Source organism: Salarias fasciatus, chromosome 4 (assembly GCF_902148845.1).
Source record: "Salarias fasciatus chromosome 4, fSalaFa1.1, whole genome shotgun sequence".
Classification (NCBI taxonomy): domain Eukaryota; kingdom Metazoa; phylum Chordata; class Actinopteri; order Blenniiformes; family Blenniidae; genus Salarias; species Salarias fasciatus.
Genome location: NC_043748.1, coordinates 15,674,989 through 15,696,655, shown reverse-complemented (window position 1 = coordinate 15,696,655; position 21,667 = coordinate 15,674,989). Strand labels below are relative to the sequence as shown.

At 41.8% G+C, this 21,667-nt stretch overlaps 1 protein-coding gene across 4 annotated transcripts in view; it reads right to left on the bottom strand.

Annotated features, from left to right (window-relative positions):
* Positions 1-2,214: 2,214 nt before the first annotated feature.
* septin9a (septin 9a) overlaps positions 2,215-21,667 on the bottom strand; it is a 66,709-nt gene continuing 47,256 nt past the window's right edge. For 3 of the 4 annotated variants that reach the window (XM_030089843.1, XM_030089846.1, XM_030089845.1), the window contains 9 exons: positions 9,728-9,937; positions 8,261-8,389; positions 8,018-8,099; positions 7,326-7,463; positions 5,911-6,028; positions 5,412-5,507; positions 5,213-5,309; positions 4,203-4,254; positions 2,215-3,505 (listed from right to left, as the gene is read on the bottom strand). In XM_030089843.1, coding sequence (XP_029945703.1) covers positions 3,364-3,505; positions 4,203-4,254; positions 5,213-5,309; positions 5,412-5,507; positions 5,911-6,028; positions 7,326-7,463; positions 8,018-8,099; positions 8,261-8,389; positions 9,728-9,937 — 1,064 coding nt within the window. In that variant the 3' untranslated portion in view covers positions 2,215-3,363. Of the gene's footprint in view, positions 3,506-4,202; positions 4,255-5,212; positions 5,310-5,411; positions 5,508-5,910; positions 6,029-7,325; positions 7,464-8,017; positions 8,100-8,260; positions 8,390-9,727; positions 9,938-20,513; positions 20,616-21,667 lie in introns of those variants that run through there. The other variant, XM_030089847.1, reaches the window with a different exon arrangement.

The window sequence follows — 21,667 nt, the reverse complement described above, 5'->3', positions numbered from 1 at the left end:
CGAGTTTTAGGCCGTGTGAGAGGGCAGTTCTCTCACTGGAGCACAGACGATTGAGTCACTGATGAACCTTTGTCTTCCTAAGCCTGGTCTTCCCTTCACGCTTCATTACTTTGTGTTTAACTTCAGATTGTAGACTGCAGCGAACTCCTTCCAAGCAAGTGAGAGAAGCGACAGAAGCAATGCAATGTGCCAAAGTTTAAAGAAAAGGGGCTCAATTGCTCCAATCAGCTGAAAATTCTAAATTGTTTTAAGTTTTCTGTAGTTCAAATCTCATCTTTGACTTTAAAGAAATCAAAATCCATGTCTAGACTGACGGTGGAACTTTCAGTATTCTGTGCTTTTGGAATTGTTTGTGTGGAAAAATACAGTGGGTAATATAAATATTGAACACAGCACCATTTTTCTTTAAGGTGCAACTGACATCAAATTTTCACCAGATGTTGGTAACAATCGATATAATCCACAGGTAAAGAAATCAAACCATAGTTGTCTGTAAATTATTTGGAACAATGTGAAATGACACAGGAAAACGTATTGAACACACTGACTGAAATTCATTTCAAGCTTTGTACAAAAGGCTTTGTTGGTGATAGCAGCTTCAAGATGCCTCCTGTATGAAGAAATGAGTCACCTGCATTACTCAAGTGTGACTTTGGCTTATTGTTGCACACAAACCATTTTCAAATCTTTGGGGATCTTCTATGAAGTCTGATTTTTAGTTCTTTTCATAGATGATCAGTGGGATTAAAGTCAAGTGATTGGGCCACTATAGGGGCTTTAATTTATTTAAAAACAAATGAGAGTTTCCTTGGATGAGTGTTTGGGATCATTGTCTTGCTGAAAATTTGTTCTTTGTTTCATCATCATCCTGGTAGATGGCAGCAGATTTTTTTAAATTTTTTTATCAAGAACATTTTTCTATTCATCTTTCTATTATATGAAGTTTGCTAGTTCTGTATTTTGAAAAGCAGCCCCGTACTACAATGGCATTTTTTCAGCATGGAGTACTCATTTTCCTTGAAACAATTAGACCTGCTGATTCTGGGTCTCTCTGTAGTTCTTCATAAATTATCCTTGGGTGTTAGACAACAGTTCTGACAATTGTTTTCACTCTTCTGTGAGAAATCTTGTGAGAAGCACCTGGTTGTTGCAGTTTATGTTGAAATTATGTTCTTTCTGCTTCTGGATCATAACCCGAACAGTGTTCACATTCACAAGTTTAGAAATTCTTCCAAAGCTAAAACTGTGAGAACTTGATATTGTTCACTGTCAAAGCAGACAAACGTGGGGAATGTTTACAATTACTGCATGTCAGAGGTTAAACTCAAGCCCACTAATGCCAATATTTTCAGACAAACTCAAACATGAAAGTTTGGTCTCGTCACCGTATCGTTCCTCCCAGTCGCTACATGAGCCAGTCTTCTAACTTGATAAAGGGAACAGAGCTGACTTTCAAAGAGACTAATATTCCATTATCTAATGTACACTGACAGCAACCGAACAAAGACATCCTCAGACAAGCTCACCGTTTCTGTGAATTCCCACTGGGCTGATTTTTATGAATGCGAAATATTTCAAAGGGAAATAATAAAAATCAAAGTCACCGAAAGTACAACATGAAAAAAAAAAAAAAATACTTTAAAACGGAAAAAGCATTAAAATGACTGCAAATGTATCTTGAAATGTGATTGTAGCCGACTGGCAAGTTCCCTAAATATACAAGTACGCTATCATCTGTAATACTGACGGCTGAACAATAAAAGCTTTCATATCAGCTGTGTGCGATCTGATCACAAACCACGGACGTCTGAACATCTCGCACTGATTGTGTTATTTGTCCTGAGCTCTGGGCTTGTTTTTTTTTTTCCTTCCAATCTCCCTTACTGGAGAAGAAAAGAGGCACTCATGCATTCAAGTAATTAGCGCTAATCAGCTATGAACTGACCTAGTCGGCAGCCATATTGATTTCAGAGACCAATCAAGGAAAAACTTAATGACATGGCGATTAAAGTGCTCCAGTAAGTGAATTACACCTGCAATTAAATGCTATGGGGATTTACTGTCGTGGAACATTAAGTTAAATGTTGTCTACCAAAGAATATACAGTCTGGTTTTATAGCGTGAGGATGCACAAAGAAGTAACCGTTTATACCGCTGAACTGTATAGTAAAACAGAAGAAAATAAATTAAAAAAAAAAAAATCAAGAAAGTAAGTATTTACAACTTCAATCTTTATTTCTTTGAAATAAGATAAAAGAAAATTTGTTATCAATAATACAAGTACAAAAATGTATCAGAACACAGACAACATACACGAACGGGACAGTTTAGGGAATTATATATAGTTCAGAAAAGACAAACAACCTCGGTACATTATGGAAAATATATTTTTAAAAAAGGTGGGCTGGTCAATGGAAAACCATTTATCTCCTGATGTTGAAAAGGGTTTGAAAAAAAAAAAAAAATCTACGTAAAGGCAACTTGGCAACAACTAACCTGCTCTCTTTCCAGTTTCAGCCAACACACCAGCAAAACCGTCTTCAATAAATAAGGCACTACGACGGCCCGAAAGCAGGACAGATGTGAGTGGGACTTTAGGACAACTGTGGGAAGAATTTCGAATGAATGGACCACAATTCATGATAAACATTCACATTTTTATATCGTGCATAAATACTTATTCACCTTAAATCACTCTTAAGATATTTCTATTATTAAACAATGACGCGTATAATTGGGAATTTTCAAGGACGTCTGAACCCAACAGGGACATGGAGGCGGAACAGTTACAGCAAGACTGGCTGAGAAAAAGAAGACAACATTTTAAGTATGATGTGCTATTTGTTTTTGGTTCAGCGGCCCAACTGTGTTTGTGTCGCACGTTGGCAAAGTGGTGCCCTCTTGCCATATCATCACAGTCAGACACATGTTGGTTTGTACGTGTGCATAAGGGAAGAAAACCGCGCTGTCTGTCGTGGCACATACGCATATATTGACTGCTAAAAAAAAAAAAAACACAATGCATCAAACGTAAAGTGGTTGAGAATAATATGTTACTATTTAAGGCAATCTTGGTATAGACTAGACTTTTGGCACCAAATATTAAGCATAAGATCTGGAAGCAGCACACAATGAGGAAATATACTTCTCGTCACTCTTTGTCAGCAATATTGAGAGGATAAGGTTCGTTAAAGAGGCAAAAAAACCTGACGTGAATAGTCCATCTAGCCGCCGATCGTCACCGAAAAAGAAAGTTCCTCTGGCGGGCTTCTAATGTTTCTCTCCCACCTGTGAGACGGAGGGCCGGAGTGGTGGGAAGACTCGCTGAAGACCGAAGTCGCTCGGAGAGTGAGCAGGTGGCGTCTACATTTCGTGGGCGGAAAGATGATGCTCGGGGATGCCGTTGGCGTGGGCCACCATTGTGTTGTTCTCGTTGAGGCGCCTCACGCGGTACATTTCATAGTGGATGCTGCTGGTGATGTCTTTAATGTTCTGCATATGGGTCCTAAACACAAGCAAACACAGACACAACTTAAAGAGCTGAATGTGTAGGTTTACAGAACATCCTTGACTATTTATCCCATTCATTGACCACGGGAATATAGAACAGAGTTTTTTTTTTTTTTGCTTTGTTTTCCTACTTTGGTTGGCAGCAGTTAATCACAGTCAAATGTAATCACTGCCTAGCATCCATGACTGAACTGTTCCACCCCCCATACACATGGTCTTCAAGTATTTGTTTACCTCTTCTTTATGCTAGTAAATGCACACAGAGTGTATTTTTCCCCTCAGTACATATTATGGACTTTTGTTGAGATGTTTCAATAAGATCTGATGGGTTTCCACTGCATAGGTTACCTTCAGCCGAACCCTGTGACTGAATGCTTTGTGTTTAGACGCTTAAAGTGAAAAGCACTGCTGCTCACACAATGTCTTCAGCGTAGACACTGAATCACAGTCGGAAAAGCCTCAATAACATGATGTACAATCTTTTATCCAGCATCTAAAAAATCTTTTTGTAGTAGAAAAATGCATTTCAATTCAAAAGTTTTTCATTTTCACAAATAAAAATCAACATAATAGAAATTCTATCATTAATAGTACTTTAATGTTAAAGTGAACACCTGCATATAAAAGGATGAAGACATGCAAAATGCAGACAGAGTGCCAGATGAAGAAGAGAAGAGACAAAGGTCACAAACCTGATGAGGAGATCTCGTAAATAGGCAAACTCACAGTGGGCGATGTTCTCAACTGCAAAACAGACAAACGAAGAGAGATAAATGATCACAAATCAAATCTTGGAGTGAAAACAGGCAGCGTACCAGCGATGGGCATAAATAGAGGTGAAGGGTGTGTGTTGAGTTCCCTGGACGGTCCACTAGGTGGAGGCAGTGATCGTAGTGAGGTGTTGGCGTCAACACAGGTAAAGTATCTATGCTCAAACACTCAGAGGAGATAACTGTGACTAACTTCATCTTCTTCAAATCTGAAAAGATAAAACCAACTAGGCAAAAAGATTCCGCCTGTGTGTGCGTGTGTGTGTGTGTGTGTGTGTGTGTGTGTCGCACGCGCACATGCACGCTCTAAGCATTCTGCAGGAAATGAAACTTCCTCTATAAGATTCTCAATTGAGGGCGGTGTCTCCTGTGTGGAGTGGATAACGTAATTAAATACTGAAAGCTTAATCTGACAGGGGAAAAAAAGACTTAACAAAATAGAAAAAAAAAAAAAAGGACTGCAATTTTAAAGCTGACAAGACTGGCTGAGGAGGAGGAGGAGGAAGATTTTTAAGTTCAGAAACAACTTACACCAAAGCACAGAATCATGAATCTTTGGCGTAAGCTGCTTTACAACGGTTTTATAAAGTGGAACAAGGAACAGCAGCCATGATAAATGTTTTCCTTCTTTAAAATGTCTTGTTTCCTGTGCGATCACTCCCAGTGATACAAAAGGGCATGTGTGACGTGAGAACATGCAGTCAACAATTCACGCAGCTGGCTTTGCCCTATGAGAAGCAGGCTGTGTCGGGTGGAGGGCAAAGCCAGCTGCATGGCACACGGCAGCTGTCTGGAGATTGAAAGGAGGATTGTTTATAGAGCCGAGCGCGACCGTGGCCTCCTCACTCACTTGTCTGCTCACCACTGAATGCACTTTGACGTTAATGATCAATGTGCAGAAGGCTGCAGATATGAAATTAGAGGAGTTTTACCTTCAATGGTGCCCCACTTGGTCTTCCTCCCCAGCAGCCTCCTGCCATTGACCTGGTACTCCTGATCACTGCCCACCACTGCAAACGGGATCATTTCCTGCTCCGGGTTCAGAGGTCAACAGAGAGTGGCGTTACAGTCATTCCAGTCAAGTAAGATTTAAAACAGGACTGATTGAGTCTTCACTCAAAGTTTCCTCACCCTGATTTTTTCATTTATCATTCTGTCCTCCGCGTCCTCGTCGAATTCCTTCTGTGGATACACGTCAATCCCGTTGGCGCGCAGCTCCTCTCTGATCTGTGGAGGGGCAAGTTCAAACAAGAGCATGGAAAAAAATCTTCAGCCACACCGCTGTTTTCAAGGGATACAAACTAAGCTTTTAATGGCAGGTGCAATTAGGTGAACACGTTTGATCCAGTCTGAAGAGACATAAGACAAAGCTCCACCTAATTCTACACAGCCTACAAATTAGGGTGGTTTTATACCTGATCTGCTCTCATAGTTCGGGATTAGCCCACTGTCTGTACACAAAGAAAATCTCACAAAATATAGAGATGCTTGAAGAGCTAATGAGGGATTAAATAAAAAAACATGAAAATGAAAGGAGCAGCAGCATCAATTGGGGAAAGTCATGGCAGGAAATAAAAGGAAGAGACGATGACGGACAACAGAAATATACAAACAAAGAACCACTAACAACCTTCTTTTTGAAAAAGTCCCTCTCCTCCAGCGTCAGTGTGTCCGCCTTTGCGATGACTGGGACGATGTTGACCACCTTACTAAGACGCCTCATGAATTCGACATCAAGAGGCCGCAGACTGAAGGAGGCAGAGGCAGAACAGGAAGGCAGACGTTACATGTATGAACCTGAAACTGTAGGACAGACTTTGCACAGCAGGGGGCAGATGTTCTCTGCCCGTATCATAGCTTTGAGTCCCAATCTTTCCTGAGCAATAATAACCTGATCATATTAACTGATGTGAAAAAAAAACAACACATGCATGCGCTCCGTCTCTCTCATCCTTCCTGGTCTCAGGTCTCATTAGGCTTTTTAAGGAAAACCCCAAGCAGCTGCTGGCCCGGCCATGTGACATCTGCATTGCTGGATCAACATGAAACGCTGCTGGTTGGAGGCTGGGGGGCCATTTCACACCAGCCCCCAGCCCCGAGGACGGACAGGCCGCCACACAAAAATTAACAGAGGTGCAGCTCTCGAGTGACGCTCTGCTATCAACCGTGTCTTTGTGTGTGCACTCAAAAGACACAGATTCTCTGCAGCTGCTTCAGTTTCCAAAGACCAATTGCTGTAGTTTACTAGAGTTACACAAATGGAAAAATAAGCTCAGGATTGCATGGTGAATCCATCACTTGATGGACACATGAGACTGCCTGTGAACCCTCCCTCTAATTCCTTCTGCTCGCACACCCCCGACCCCCTGAGCTTCGATCGGCGAGTGCTTGAATCATGAGAGTGCAGAGAAAGAGAGGGAGGGTAGATTAAGCACTTTGATCAGAGCCAGATGTGTGTTTTGTTTAAAAAAAATAGAGCAGAAACTCGGGACATTGTGCTGCTTCAGGGCCTGGCAAGAAGGATCTGTCTTTCCCGTGTGTGTGTGTGTGTGTGTGTGTGTGTGTGTGTGTGTGTGTGTGGGGAGAGATCTGGGATATGTTGCCTTGTTCTGATCTGAAAAGTGGATGGGTGGGGGAGTCTGCTCAATTTGAGGAGTAATAAATCAGAGATATTCGACTCCGCTTCACACTGAAACAACGAAGAATGAACAAAGACTTTCTGTATCTGTAGCTTTCTGCTACATATGCAAATGTGCAGTTAAGACATTGTCTTTTTTTTCATGCCAAATAAAAAAAATAAAATAAAAAAAAAAACTGCTTGCAGGAAATTTCCTCAGCACATCGTCCATCCTAACAATTTCTGGGAAAAAGTGACAATAATTGTTTCCAGAAGTCTTACAGGAATCCTCAATGAGACACCTCATTCTCATTTATGAGCATGTTTGTCGTTTTTTTAATCTGACAATGAGGCAAGGACACTAAACTTGCACATTTGTAGAATGTTTTTGGTTTTGGAACATGCCCGTGGCTCATTCTTGCCCCTACCAGTGCCCGGTCGGTGGGATGAAGTATATGCAGCAGTGGACTCTGGAGTCTGGAATCCTCTTCTTTCTGTTGATGTTGATTTCCTCCTGCAGGTACGCCTCGTACTGATCGTTAATGAACTTCATGATGGGCTGCCAGCTGGGTAGCGGGGATAAAGAAGATGGTTAGAGGAAGAGGCAGATGGGTTCAGAGAGGAAGAGGGAGGGACTTGGAGAAACAAAGAAGGCTGATAAGGAGATAAGGGGAAAAAAAGAACAGGAACAGGAAAAGTCAGACAACAGGAAAAGTGAGGGTGAAAGGGGGGAATGTGTGGTGAGATGCTGAGATCAACACAAAAGCATTTGTTATTCTGAACTGTGACAAATTTATAAATTCCGTTGGAAAAACTCTTGTTTATAAAATCCCATTACTGGTAAATGATGGAGGACTGCGCTTCAACCAATGTTGATTCAATTAAAAGAAAAACCAAAACCACTGCACTTCTTGTAAAAATGTGAAATGATTTGAAAATACAAAATTGTGTTTATTTAGTTTCTTCTGTTGTATGTAGAAAGGTCCAAATAAGAGGGTTTTTTCCCCTTTAAAAAAAACAAAACAAGGTGTGTGATCTCATATTCTGGATGGAATTTTTTCCAATGTATAACTGATGCAGTGAGTGTGTGCCTGATGATGAGTGTACATTTGTGACGTACCAGTTCTCATTGTTGATCTGGTCTCCAAAGCCTGGCGTATCAATGACCGTCAGTTTCATCCTCACTCCCTTTTCCTCGATGTCTACAGAAAAAAATACACAGACGCGAAATGTATTGAATCATTACGTTTATCCACTGTGGAAGCAGGTAGAAAATACTCTGCGCTGGAGTTAGGTAACACTAACAGCACAGATGGAATCAGACAAGACAAAAAGTTTCACTAAAGGACGAGTTGAGCCATACCATGACTGATGGACTTGATTTCAATTGTTTTGGGGATCTTCTCCTGGGCTGTAGCCAACACCGACTTGCGGCTGACTTTGGACTTGAACAGCGTGTTCATCAGAGTCGACTTTCCCAGGCCGCTCTGCCCTGTAAAGCAGAGAGGCGCAGCCGATGAGACAAAACTGCTCAGCAATGACAGCTCGCACTACACAACAGTTTACACACTGGTGCCATAATAAACCCAAATGAGAATCAATGGCAGTTTTATGTTTGGCTGAAGATTTTACCAGCAGTAGCAGTCTGTACAAACAGTTTCAGATTAGTTTTTCCCCAAACACGTGCAACCGAAAAAAAATTAAATGCTGTAGATATGACCAATTTCCTGATGAGATGATTTGTCTTTAAGACAGAATGGTAGAGTTAATAGACAGCTCTTCTCTAGGTGAAACCGAGTTATGTCGAACTCATCAGTAGTGTGTCGACGCGGCGGAGACCATCTGTGACCTCTGCATGCCATGCTGACTTCGCCAAGGGTTAATGAAGAGGAGTTTGAAGGGGCCCGCTGGGAAGTGACCATTCACAGTTCAACTTCAGGTTAAGTCAACATCCAAAAACTTCTCTGATTTATGGAGATGGGCTCTCAAACAAAGTCGCATGCACAGGCTGTCAGCAGCACACACTACAAGCGAAGATGGATCTAAACGCTAAACACAAAACCCAGCAGCTGGTGAACTTAGCTATTGGGTTGAAGGACTTCCCATGTCCAAATGGCAAATTTTACTTTCAACACACTGGGGAGCAGCTGTAAGAGCCGTCCTCCAGTCTACTACCATGAGCAACCATGACTACAGTGAGCTGGTGCCAAAATTCCACACTTTCACTCTGTGTTTAACCCGACGGGCACAGATTTCGCTCAGGCTGTGTCAAAGCTGTAGATAACTTGTACAACAAGAATCATCCAGTTCTTTTTCATTTCGCTCCTGTTTGTTCTTCCACGTAAATGTAGAAAGCATAGAAACCAAACTTGCTTAACCACAAAATGAAGAAAGCAACCCTCAGCCCTGAGGCCGCTCCTCTAAAAGCCTGTTTTAATTGAGCATGAGACACAGACCAACTGTCGCGACATTATCCCGAGGAGACACCGGGTGGGTTTTATGGTGACCTGTCTACTCTTTGGTGTCGTGTAATTAGCTCCCGTTTTAAAGGTGTCTGATCACAGGACTCTGAGAAAAAGAGAGTTTTTAAGTCCAAATGTGTGTGGCCACGGAGTTTGCGGCAAAAACTTGATTAAAGAGAAACATATCTCATCTGAATAACAGGACTCCAAACAGCTGACTTAGTTCATTCTAAGACAAAAATATTCGAGTTGATTCTACTTAAAAAACATAATGACAAACCTTGGAAAAGAACCAAGAGAGAAAATATCCTGGTTGAAAGCACACTTGACTTAATTAAGGCTGCAGAGTGTATACATGTCCTACTTACCTACAACCATAATGTTGAGCTCAAAACCCTGTTTCATGGCTTTCCTCCTCATCTGTTCCAGAATGGCATCGATACCAACATAGCTGAAGTCCACCGCGGGGCCCACGGCCTTCTCCCCGTACAGACCGCCCACCGCCGGGGACACCAGGGCGTCGGGCACTGCTGCCTCAGACATGGCACTGCTGCTGTAGCTGGAAAACACCTCCGGCCCTGATTTGATAAACAGAGGGAAAGGTGGAGAAAGCTCATTGGGACATTGCCGCAATGTAAACAAGAAGGGACTTTACAATGAGAAGAGTACAGCTGTGAAGCCACAGATACACGACTGACAAGCAAAGCTGTGAAAAACAGACAGTGTGAGGGCGATGAAGAAAGAGTAGGAAAAAGGTCGCTTTGTTCCTAAAGTATGAATGTACACATTAACATTTGAGTGCATGTGACATACAGACACATGCTGAGAAAAAAGGGTTTTGCATCGCTTTCAATTCAACTTTTGCAGTGAGATTTCTGTATGTAGATCTTCATACTTTGTAATTACACTGCATTGAATATTTGTATGCATCCATGTGAGTGTAAATGAGCAGAACTGTGCACATATACAGAGTTATTAAAACTGAGAAAACCTTTGGATTGTTTAGTTATTTTTGGAACTTGTTCTGTAACTATTATGCTATTCTTAAAAAAAAAAAAAAAAAGTTAATTTTCATTCTAAAGGTGAATCATTTGTAAGGACCATGCATTTACATGGCACCATTAAAAAGGCAAATAAACAGTAATATAATCAGCCTGAAGAAGCACTATTACAACAAAGAGATACTCCACCCAAGATGATTTTCTTTACGTTTTGTGCCATTGTTTATATTATCTGTTAGAAGTGTCGGCATAAATTTGCAGCTACTCCTCTGTACAGTGTCTTTTCGCAGCACTATAAAATGTGTTTCAGGGTCTTGAAAGTGCTATATAAACAAAGCGCCGGAGATTAATCGCAGTTCAGGGTCCTTGCAGAAAATCAATGTTGGTAGGTGTGACCGAGGATTTCTTACTGCTGTTTTGACTCCTTTAAACCGTTTATGAGCTCATGAAGAGTTCTCAGATGGTAACAATAACACCACGATAATCCCCTGAGTGTATTTAACCAAGCACACACCAGTGTTGTCAAAGTTAACAATGGCCCCTATATTATATGCCATAAAAACATTAAATTCCTCATATGTTTGTACTTTTTAGCAAATTAAAGAAGGAATACAAGACAAACTAAACCACAACGCAATTTTGAGCTATGTTGAAAAACAACGTAAATACAAAAACTAATGGACAAATGATCAGAGCTGCCCTTTAACAAATTTTCTGATTTTCTGTTGATGGTGGTTGTTGTACAATATTCTGGAGCAACTGTGGTGCAACACGATGCTGCTCAAACTCCTGAGTCTCAAAACAGAGAGAAATGCTGGTCTCAGGCCAACAGCCTCTCGACTCAAACGGAAAACTATTAGAAATTATTCTCTGTAGTAGTAAAGTACTTTGGACTTGGCTCAAGCAGTTTGTTTTGATAATGATTAGCTTAATGTCCTTCTAAGGAATGCCTACAAATGTGTGTGTGTCTAATCACAGGATAAATATTCAATACGTTCGCTGAGGTCTGGGCATAAAACGAGAGGCTGTGCCTCTCAGTAACAATGTGCTAAGTCAGGATAGGTGCAGGATTTACAGTATCGCTGCAGTGTTTATGTCTGAACGTACAGCGGTTCACGGAGCTGCTGCCCCTCGTGGGGCCTCCCTTTGGTTCGCTCTGCAGTAGTGTTACTGTCCTGTTCATGTGAGAGTGGAGAAAAGAGAGACTGCTGCTCAGGCTGAAACATGATCCACACACAGCCAGCCTCCCTCGCTTTCTCCCTTTCTCACACACATACACACACACACACACTGATACAAGCTTTCGCATTTAAACCTGGTGGCTGGCATGACCTCACGCTCTCAGTCTTTCCCTTGTTTGATCACACAGCTCACCCTTAGGTGCACACATGGGCACACACACACTCCAGCCTGCCAGCGACAAGTTTAACAGCTTTTTTTGGATTCCAGCTCAACACTCGATCAGCTGCAAAGAGAAGAAGTCCAGACAACATGCCAGTTTCCCTGGCATCACTGAGGGAATTCAGTCTGTGAGCGCTGCTGCTGGAGAAACACAGTTTAAACTGGCACTAATGGAAGAACAAGAAATCTCATCGAAGAAAAACAGTGCTGTGGAAAGTCAAAGTAGCTCACACTGACATCGACTCTTACTCATAATGCGCTTCATTGTGTGTAACCATGTGTCATAGAGACCCACCTATGGAAGCAGCTCTCCTGGCCTCCTTCACCACTTCCCCATCCTGTTCCAGAAGTCAGTCAGCAACTTAGTGCGACTCGCTGCCCTCCAGCTCCCCTCTGCACCTCCCACGTCCCCATACCTCTGCTTTGCTGGTGTCATTTTCGCTCAGCCTCACCCTTTCCTCCCTCCGCACACTGACTCCGCTCTCCTGTCATCAGCTTCCCCTCCCCGCTCCATCTGCTACTCCTCTATTGTCTCTCTGCCGTCTTTTTCTGACATTCTTCTCTTTCTGTTACCAACCTGGATTTTGGCTGCAAATAAGCTCCTAAAACTCCCCCAAACTTTCTTATAGTTTTGTCTGTTAAATCGACTCAGTGTGTATATATTATCTCACCGCTGTTGATGTGAATCCTCATTTTTCCTTCTCTTTGTCAGAGTGAAGTACTGGAAACAGAGATGTTGGCCAGGGGCAAGCACAGAGTGACAGGCAACCACTGATCTGCACCCGAGACTCGATACCAGGGCGGCATCAAAGGCAACCAACATGAAGTGAACAAAGTTAAATGACACCTGAGATGCAGTATCAACTTCGAGGTTCTCCAACAGCACCTGCACAGCGCTAAAATATGTCAGCTCCATGGTCCTCAATGGAGAAAACAGATTATCTGAGAAAGATGAAAAGTCAAAATATTCTTTTTTGATTTATGTGAGATCAATGATTATTATGGAATGACAACAGATACGATGTTTAAGGGTTGAGGAGATAGTTTCTCTTTCATTCCTTATTCATAATCATGAAAGAGCATCTTTACATTTTGCTCAATGTAGAAAAATACAGCTTCAAACAGCAACCTGGACTTCAATAAGCCGAAAGAAAACATGTTGCAGATATACGTAAACTCTTATGTGAAACATATAACTCAATATAAAGAAAAATGAAGTTCATAGTTGGCACTTTAGCTTCACAGTGTGAAGATCAGTTCAGTTTTGGATCTGAAGCTTTTCTGTGGCGTTTGAGTCGTACCTGTACACGACTTCTTTCCACAAGGACATGCATGTTAGGCATGTGAACTACCAACTCTAAATAGCTTGCAAGTGTGGGAGAGTGTGTTTGGACGACTGTGTTCGCTGTGTGAAGTGGTGATCTGCGCCCTGCGTTTCCTCCAACGTCACTTCGGATGGGCTTCAGCTCTCAACAGCAGTTACACCGACAGCGCACGTTTTGGATGGATTTAAATTTAGATCATTCCAACGACATATTGAATTTTAAACTGTCAGAGAGTAAACAATTATATGAATTTAGTTTGAAGACTTCCTAAAATAAGTGCCTCAATTCAAAGAACAATGCCATTGTATCAACAAGCTGTCTTGATTGATTTACAGGCAGTAAACACACACTAATCCTCCAACGTGGACGGAAAAATACCGAAGGCAAGAAGACACTGAATGAATGGAGGAGAGACGCTAAAACGTTGTATCCCCTGACCTGCCAGTTGCCGAGACAGCAGCAGCGAGGCTCTTCGAAGCTTCTTCAAAGCTTCTGTTCTTCATGAATGCAAGTCACTAATTTGGTCCGAGTCAAAGCAGAGTCCAGCTCTGTAAACAACCTGGCAAACATACAACAACACGCAGAGCAGGACCAAGTCCTAAAGCCAGACTGTGGGAAACCCAGCTCTGTCCAACAATAAGAATAAATCACTTTCACTACAGGTAGTAAACAGTTTAGATCCTGTCATCGACATCGGTAAACAGTAAATCCCACAACGTAACAATGTTGACGCGAGGCTGTCAAACTGTGAGCGAAGCAGACCCCGTCAGTGACGCTGCTGCGAGAATGAGTCAAACCAGAGGGGTGAAGGACCGCCGAGCAGCCGACATGTGGATACACGGAACATTTATCAGAGGTGCCTTCAGCTCTTCTGGGACATCCCTCCAAAGGGCTGCAGACAGACTCCAGAAGAGTTAATAGCCAGTAAATACAAGCGTCAGGAGGCAACTGGAGGGACGAGGCCCCAATAAATGTTCGAACATTTGACCTCCGCCTGGAAAATGTCTGGTTCTGGTGGTTTTAGCAGCTGGTGGACATTAACCCGATTCTTCCAAACACTTTGACCCGACGGCACAAGAACACCAGATCATGGCAGGTCAAATGGGGATGTGACAGAAGACACAGCTATCGGCTAACTGGCTCCAGTTTTTGAAACAACTACATTGGGCTTCAATTTTAAAAGACTGAAGAGCAGCTTACTAATCACACTTTGTCAACATCTGAATCAAACTGCAATACCCGTTGTAGAATACGCTCGACTACTTTGTAGTTTGGTGTTTATAAAACAAATGCTCACAATGATGACGAAACAGATTAGTCACTTAACTATTAGAATTATTATATCATAATATTGAGCATAACAACTTCTCATTTTGAGGGCAGTGGTGGTGACGAGCCATGGACCAAAATTTTCCTTCCACCGGTGCGCAAGCACTCTGCATCACAGTCACTCTCATTGGTGTGTGTGTGTGTGTGTGTGTGTCTGTGTGTGGGTGTGAATATAATTAACCTAAAGCGAATGGAAACTGCTGGAAAACTCACACTTACATAACACACTGAAATTTCATGAGTTCATTCATTCATATCTGTATTCTAGAAGCTTTTAGTGGCATCATTATTATTAGAGATTATGCAGAACGCATTTACTAAAGCCTGTATGAAATTAAAAAAAAAAGAAAAATCATGAATTGGAAGGCAGAGAATGACTCACTAGACTCACATGATGCTGTTTTCAATTACCGGCACTACTTTTTTTTTTTTTGCTTCCAACAGTATCAGATTGCTTTACTTTTTGTAAATATGGCTGGCAGTGTTCTTATACCACAAAGTTTTCCAGACAGGAGGAACAAGAGCAGGGAGGAGAAAGAAGTGTTGAGAACAGAGGGGCAGAAATGTGGGGGCTGATTGCAAGATAATGATGAGTGAAAAGGAACCGTAGTGGGGATAAGGTCAGGGAAAGGAGGACTTGTGGAAGGCATGTCGATCGGAGGCGGAGAAGCACGGGAGGTTAAGTGGGGGGAAGAAACGTCAGAAACGGCACGGACAGTTGAGTTACTGATTTATTTCCACTTCCAGTCCTGACATTCCTCAATAACGACGCTCATTCCTCCGAAGCAGGACGTGAATCCATTTGAAACCAGCTAAACATGCCCCCGATCATTTCATTGTCTTTTCAAGAGACGCTCAAACCAGGAGGAACCATAGAGAAGCTGTCGACTGTGTCATCTATGTTTAGTGGTGACGTGGTCTGAACCACTGAGCCATGCTTCAGCTGTCCAGGGTGTTGATCTTGACAGCGTGGTGAGCAGGTTAGAGGTCATGTTCCCAGTTTAGGTTGGAAAAGAGCTGTGCTGAGGTTAGTCCGCTTAGGACAAACCAGTGGTTTGACCCTGGGTACAAACTGAGTTGACTCACACAGGAGGAATCCAGAGAGACGGAGAGAGGGGGACTGGAAACTTGGACCGAGAGGACAGTGTTTGTTATCTCAAACAGTAATTCCCTCACTGGACTCATAAAACTTCAATTCCATGAAATCTTCGCTTTAAAAAGAAATTAGATACATTTTGTACCGTAGACACGCAAAGGTAAAGTAAACACATGGATTGATCAACAGGACTAGGGAAATTACCGTTTCAGGTCTGATTATATTTACTCTGAAATATCATGTTCTACAGTGGTACGCAACAGTATTGAGGCTATTATTTTGATTTGAGTTACTGCCAATCAAATTGGATGGAAATACTTATTACATCCTGTGTCAAAGTTTGGAATACACACATATAACTGTAAATAGGCCTCTGCAAAAGTCTGAGGCATGTCTGAAAGAAATGGTACTGTGCCAACAAGTAATACCAGCAAGGCGGCCTCTGATTGGTTTCACATTTACTGAGAGGCACAGCAGAGTACGATTATCTCCAGCATATAGCCGATACATGTAATTAAATATTTTATGAAGGTGAATTAGGAGTACTGGATGTAATGTAACGACTCCCACATAGTCCTCATCTCAAAATCGCAGTCTGTTTGAGATTACATGCCGAGACAGGAAAATCTGAGCCAGGCTCCATCCGCAGAAGATGTGTGCTTCATTCTGAAAAATGTTTTAGACATTCTGCCCTACAACAGTTCCTTCAAAAACAGCCTGCAAAGCTGGCATGGAAGAACAGTCCTTTGCACAGAACAGAGCATTTTACAACAAGTCTTCCTTCTGCCTTGGAAACGAGACACAATCCCCTCGAATGAAAGCGCAGACTGAGCTCAGCTAAGTAAAACACAAATGTATTTATATGTAACATTTAGTGGAATAATCCACTAAGTGGGATTTTAGCTCTTTACTGTAGTTAAAATAATCTTTATAACATCTGCTCCGCTTTTACTTTATTTACATTCTTGAACAGGACAAACAAGGTTTGCAGTATCTCTAGATGGTGATCGGGTAGTTCCTGAGAAGAGTGTGGGCTGCAACAGATTTTATTCAACAAGATGAAATCCAGAATTTTTTCTGCGTACTTTGAACGATTCTCAAGCTCGATTTTTATGCAGCTGATTTCCCATAGGAGGAAGAGATAGTGCAAACACAGCTGAGAAATTTGTGCGGAAGGAATAAAATGCATTGAATTACTTTCGACGGGGTGTTCCAGCAGCCCTCGAGCACAGAATCAATTCAATACCCCCGGACCACTTGGGTTTACAACAGACATAAACAAGCATGTATGCACACACAAACACATTTTCCCACCCTCGGACAGTGAATCCGTTAATAAAAGGGGGAAATTGGTGTGGTGGCAGTGCAAACAAGGTTTGTTGTGTTATTAAAGTCAGAGTGTTTGTGCAGCTCGGCCGAGTTCCCATAGTCCTCATCATTCAGTTCTCAGGAGAAATGTGGCCTTTGACCCCTGCGGGGTCTGGCTCGCTCATCGTGTCACCTGGCACAGGCTAGCATAAGCGGGTGTCTGCTAGCAGGACAAATATTTTGTTTGTACGCCACAGCAATTTCTGCATTTCACATATACAAACCACACGTGGTATTTAATTTCATAAAGCATCTTCGATGCTTTTAGCCGAGATGGTCAAATTCAGCATGCAGGGAGTGCAAGTGGCATCAACATCTAGCATTACTTTTGTTGACAGTCAAAAAAATGTAAATTGCTGTAATGACAGTAGAAGCCCACAGGTTTGTCCCGACTGCCAGAGGAATGTGTCTCCACACTGTGGCGGTGCACAAGAGGACTGTTGTCTTTCTAGGTCCTTCAGCTGCCTCTCAAACCAAGCAGATCACTGCAACTCTACTGAAATTACGCGACATTTTGCAAAAACAAAACACGTGGATCGATGTGCAGCTTTCACAACTTGCCCACCAATCCAAACATCATTTATCTAATGTCTAACCAAACATCTGCAATTAAGAAAAGCAATTTAACCACAGCAAAACATTTGTTACAGAAATTTGCTAATTTGTACGCCCAACTAAAATAATATTCTGTCTGAAATGCTTCACGTTCACCCCATTCTCCTGTTTACACAAAAGCTTAATGAACTGGGAAGTTGCCAATTTTCTGCAAGGAGACCTAATAAGAAATAATGAATTGGGCAGCTATTACAATGACGAGAGTTGTTAAAGTCATTAGCCAAAATCGTTCTTTATCTCAGTGAGCAGGTCAAAGTGTTATCAGTGAAATTGTTGGCTGAAGCGTGGGTCTGCGGGGCCGAGAGGAGAGTTGAGGAATCTGGCCTCTGTCCCCACACATGCTTCACCTCAGACACAACAGCTTTCAGTGCGAGTCTCATAAAACATGGTATTAATGGTCGCCGTCACACAGGGCACAAAAACCAGCGGCCACCTCTCTCTTAGTGCAACACATTTAAACAGAAACAACCATATCTGACAAAGATGTAAACATTTCACAGCTGGAAAATACAAAATATGCCAACATTCACACTTTACTTTGATGTAAAGCTCAATTCAGCTGAGAACAGTGGAGACGCTTCAAGTGGATACGCTGGATACTGACAAATATCACCGTAAATCTTTCATCAGTTGAACCCTTAAGACACATTTTTATTGCCAGTTTCCTGTCATTACATGTTCACAGAAATAAATGTGGAATCATCTAATGTAACACGAAGTGATTTGCAATGTTTTAAGAAACAATGTTGAAGACGTGAAGCTCTGAAATGGAAAAGCTCTTCAGTGAAATCCAATTCATCAGTATATAGAGAGGAATCAAGTCAAAATATTTAAGTCTACTTGAAAAGAAGATTAGTGGCTACAGCGGTGTGAAGTACAAAAGGTTTTCAGCAAATTCTTCAAAGGATCCACTGAAAACGAAGAGATTTAGGTATCTATCTATTCTTTCCCGTTGCCAATTTAGTGTTTTCCTCATTCTAGATCTAAATTTCAGCTACTGAAGTGTCCAGTTTTAAACTTCTTGGCTACAAATAAAAGGAAAATAGTTTCAGTTTGTATTCCGACTTTTCTCAACAACACAATACGTGTGCATGCGTGTGTGCGTGAGTGTGTGACACGAAGCCTGTCATTTGGGTCCTCTCCAGGCCTCAGGAGCTGTATTTATGGACTGTCACTGACCCACATACAAAATTCACAAGAGCAATAAGAGGCGCTATCTTCAGAAGAACAAACAGCAGGGTGATAAGTTGCTTAGTGACAATAACAACAGATTCTCTGTTTGGTATGACACCTACTCTCTAATAGTAAAACTACACGCTTGACAGTAACTTTCGGTAAATTGTGACGTAACAACTTCGCTTTTGAAATCTTTACAACGTCACAATAAAGGTGTTTGACAATAAACCATCACACTGTAGCCTGATAAGACATGGCGGTACTTCTTTAGGAAATGTAGATGACCATTGCAACACATTAGGATTGCATCCATTCAGTGAAACAGACACTGAATCTATGATGAACAGTGCTTTAAAAAAAATGCACACATTTCAGAACACCGTTTTCATTACCCAGTCTCTTCTGGGATTAAAGTCCTATAAATTGTTAATCTTGCAGTATCCATCATTTTATGGCTCATCTACTACATTCTCTTATTTCAACATGTACTGTGTTTTTCTGTCTACAGCTAAACGTAAGTCTGAGGACAAAAAAAGGGTGAACAGGCAGAAGAAATGCTCACTTGCTATTCTGAGAATGTACACATTGTCAAGCCACAGAGATTAAACATTATTAATTTTACATTGGGAAGCTCCGGTTACATTCATGAAATGTTTTACATTTCACAGCTTTGACGCTAAAAATTCCACAGAAGATCTAGAATCTCACTGCAGTGACTCACAACCATCAGAGATGAGCAGAAAAAAAGCAAGTAGCAGAAGGTATCGGTGACCTTTTCAGTGTCCCAATAAAGACTGGAGAAAGGCCACTGTCTGTTCTTGCTCAGCAATGCACAGGGGCCACAACAGAGCTCCTTTCAACAGCTCTGTGTGTAAGAGAGAGAGAGAGTGTGTGAGTGTGAGTCTGCGGCGAGGCAGAGACTGGTGACTCTCTCAAAAGGTGAGGGGTGGGTGGTGTTTTCCACTGGTTTGCTATGATCAGAGAGCAAAGCCGAGTTTTCTCCAGGTCAGCTCTACACAACAAAGGCCGCACAATAAAACGCTGACGCTCAGCTTTGCCCACACTGCTGCCACATCGCCGGTAAATCAAAAGCTCCCACATCCATGTGCCAACACAGTGACACACGCAGGGGATTGAATTAAATTAAAAGACACCTGATCGGTTAACAAAAACAGGACAAAACAAAAATATTTTCAAATTCAGTAAACAGTAAATATCAGTCGTTTCCCAAATGAAAAGGAATAAGGACTACTTTCCAATGGTTGCTGTGAGCTAGAAGGATTCAAAGCAGAAACAAAGCTAAAAGTTTTCCTTCTGCCCTCATGTGCAGCACTAACCTTTAACATTGCACGCTTCTGAGAGCTTGCTAGTTTATCTGGCAGTTTGTCACTGTCAGGAACAGCAGAGCACATCCAGCGTGTGGACAATGTCAGAGGGAGGGAAGAAGCTAAACAGAAATGTCAACTTCAACAGGGAAGTGTCGAAAACATGATGAACATCCCCTCTGGATGCCCACACACACATTTCTGAGTACAATGCAAAAATAAACAAAACAAACAAAACACAAATGCATGGCTTGACAGACGGGGAGCATGCACAACATTTAGAGGATAAAGCACAACAATGAATATTAATTATTCCAGACATAAAACACACAAGAATGTGGGAAAAGTTAAAACCAGAGTGAAAATCTCATGTGTCACCGATCCGGAAAACTCAGTCATGTTCCGAGGAAAAGACTTCTAATACACACACTCATTCATACATTCTCTCACTCACACACGCATGCACACATACACATACACATACACACACACTCTCCTCTGGTATGCAGAACACTCACCGTGCGTGTAACGTGTGTGTGTTGCGTGGGTGTATGAGTCGTCTCCACTCGAAGTGCAGCGATCCAGTAAGAGGCCAAACTCTGCTGCGGCTCTGGAAGCTCCCTGAGCTGTCCCTCCCACCCAGTGAGTGTCATGTGACTCAGCATGTAAAGCAACCAGAGAGAGACGCCCACTTCCTTCAAAATCACCCCCTCCTCTCCTCCAAAATAAATAAATGTATTCAGTCTGACTAGTAGAGCTCAGCGTGGACAGCAAGAACAGAGTGAGTGTGGTTGAAGAATACAAAGTCTGCTTGTCTGTGTCTGGAGTGCAATCTCAGGGTCATCTTTGTGTCCTGCTTCTTAAGTTGCAGGATAATTTATAGCCCTAATAACCCGGACCGACCCTTTCATCTGCTCTTCAGGTCTGCATTCATCACATCCCTCTCATTCCTCTCACAGAGCAAACACACACATCAGGACAAAATACTTTTTTTTTCTACTCATCGAGGGAAAGAAACTTTGCAGCCCTTTTGGAAGATCAGCGTCATCCATGAGTGAGGATACAAAAGTGTGAAAAGGCTGCTCATACTGCATTCTTGTCAGAAATCATTATGGGACATATTGTCAGATAAAACAGTCGGCTCTTCAAATCAACTAAAATTGGGTTAGTAAACTATATTTTTAAATATAATATTTAAATATGTATTTTTTAAATATTTAAACTAAGCCTGCAAAAGGTAAAATTGATGACAGTGTAAAGTTGTCAATTGTAAACCTTAAACTAAGCGTAATGGGGGAAAGTACGGCCATTATCCAGAGGTATATATACAGTATACATTTGTAGGAGTGTTATAGTTGATTTTCTGTGGAGATTTTGCATTTTCTCGCTGCACTGCCACGAAGATATGCATACATAAATATCCATTTTAAATAAACTGGTAACTATAACCCAAGTTGGATGAATCAGGAAAGAAGCTGGATGGATATTTGAGAGAATTTTCGATTTATTTTATTTTAGTGTAGGATTGTCAAACGGTGGACTGATCCAAACAAATCCTGGTGCGAACACTGCTTCTTGGCAGGTAAAAAAGTAGAAATGTGAAGCCTGGAAGAAACTCCACCAAAATGATCCAACATGTATTCAGCTCAGCGTTTCGACAGCAGTTATTCTG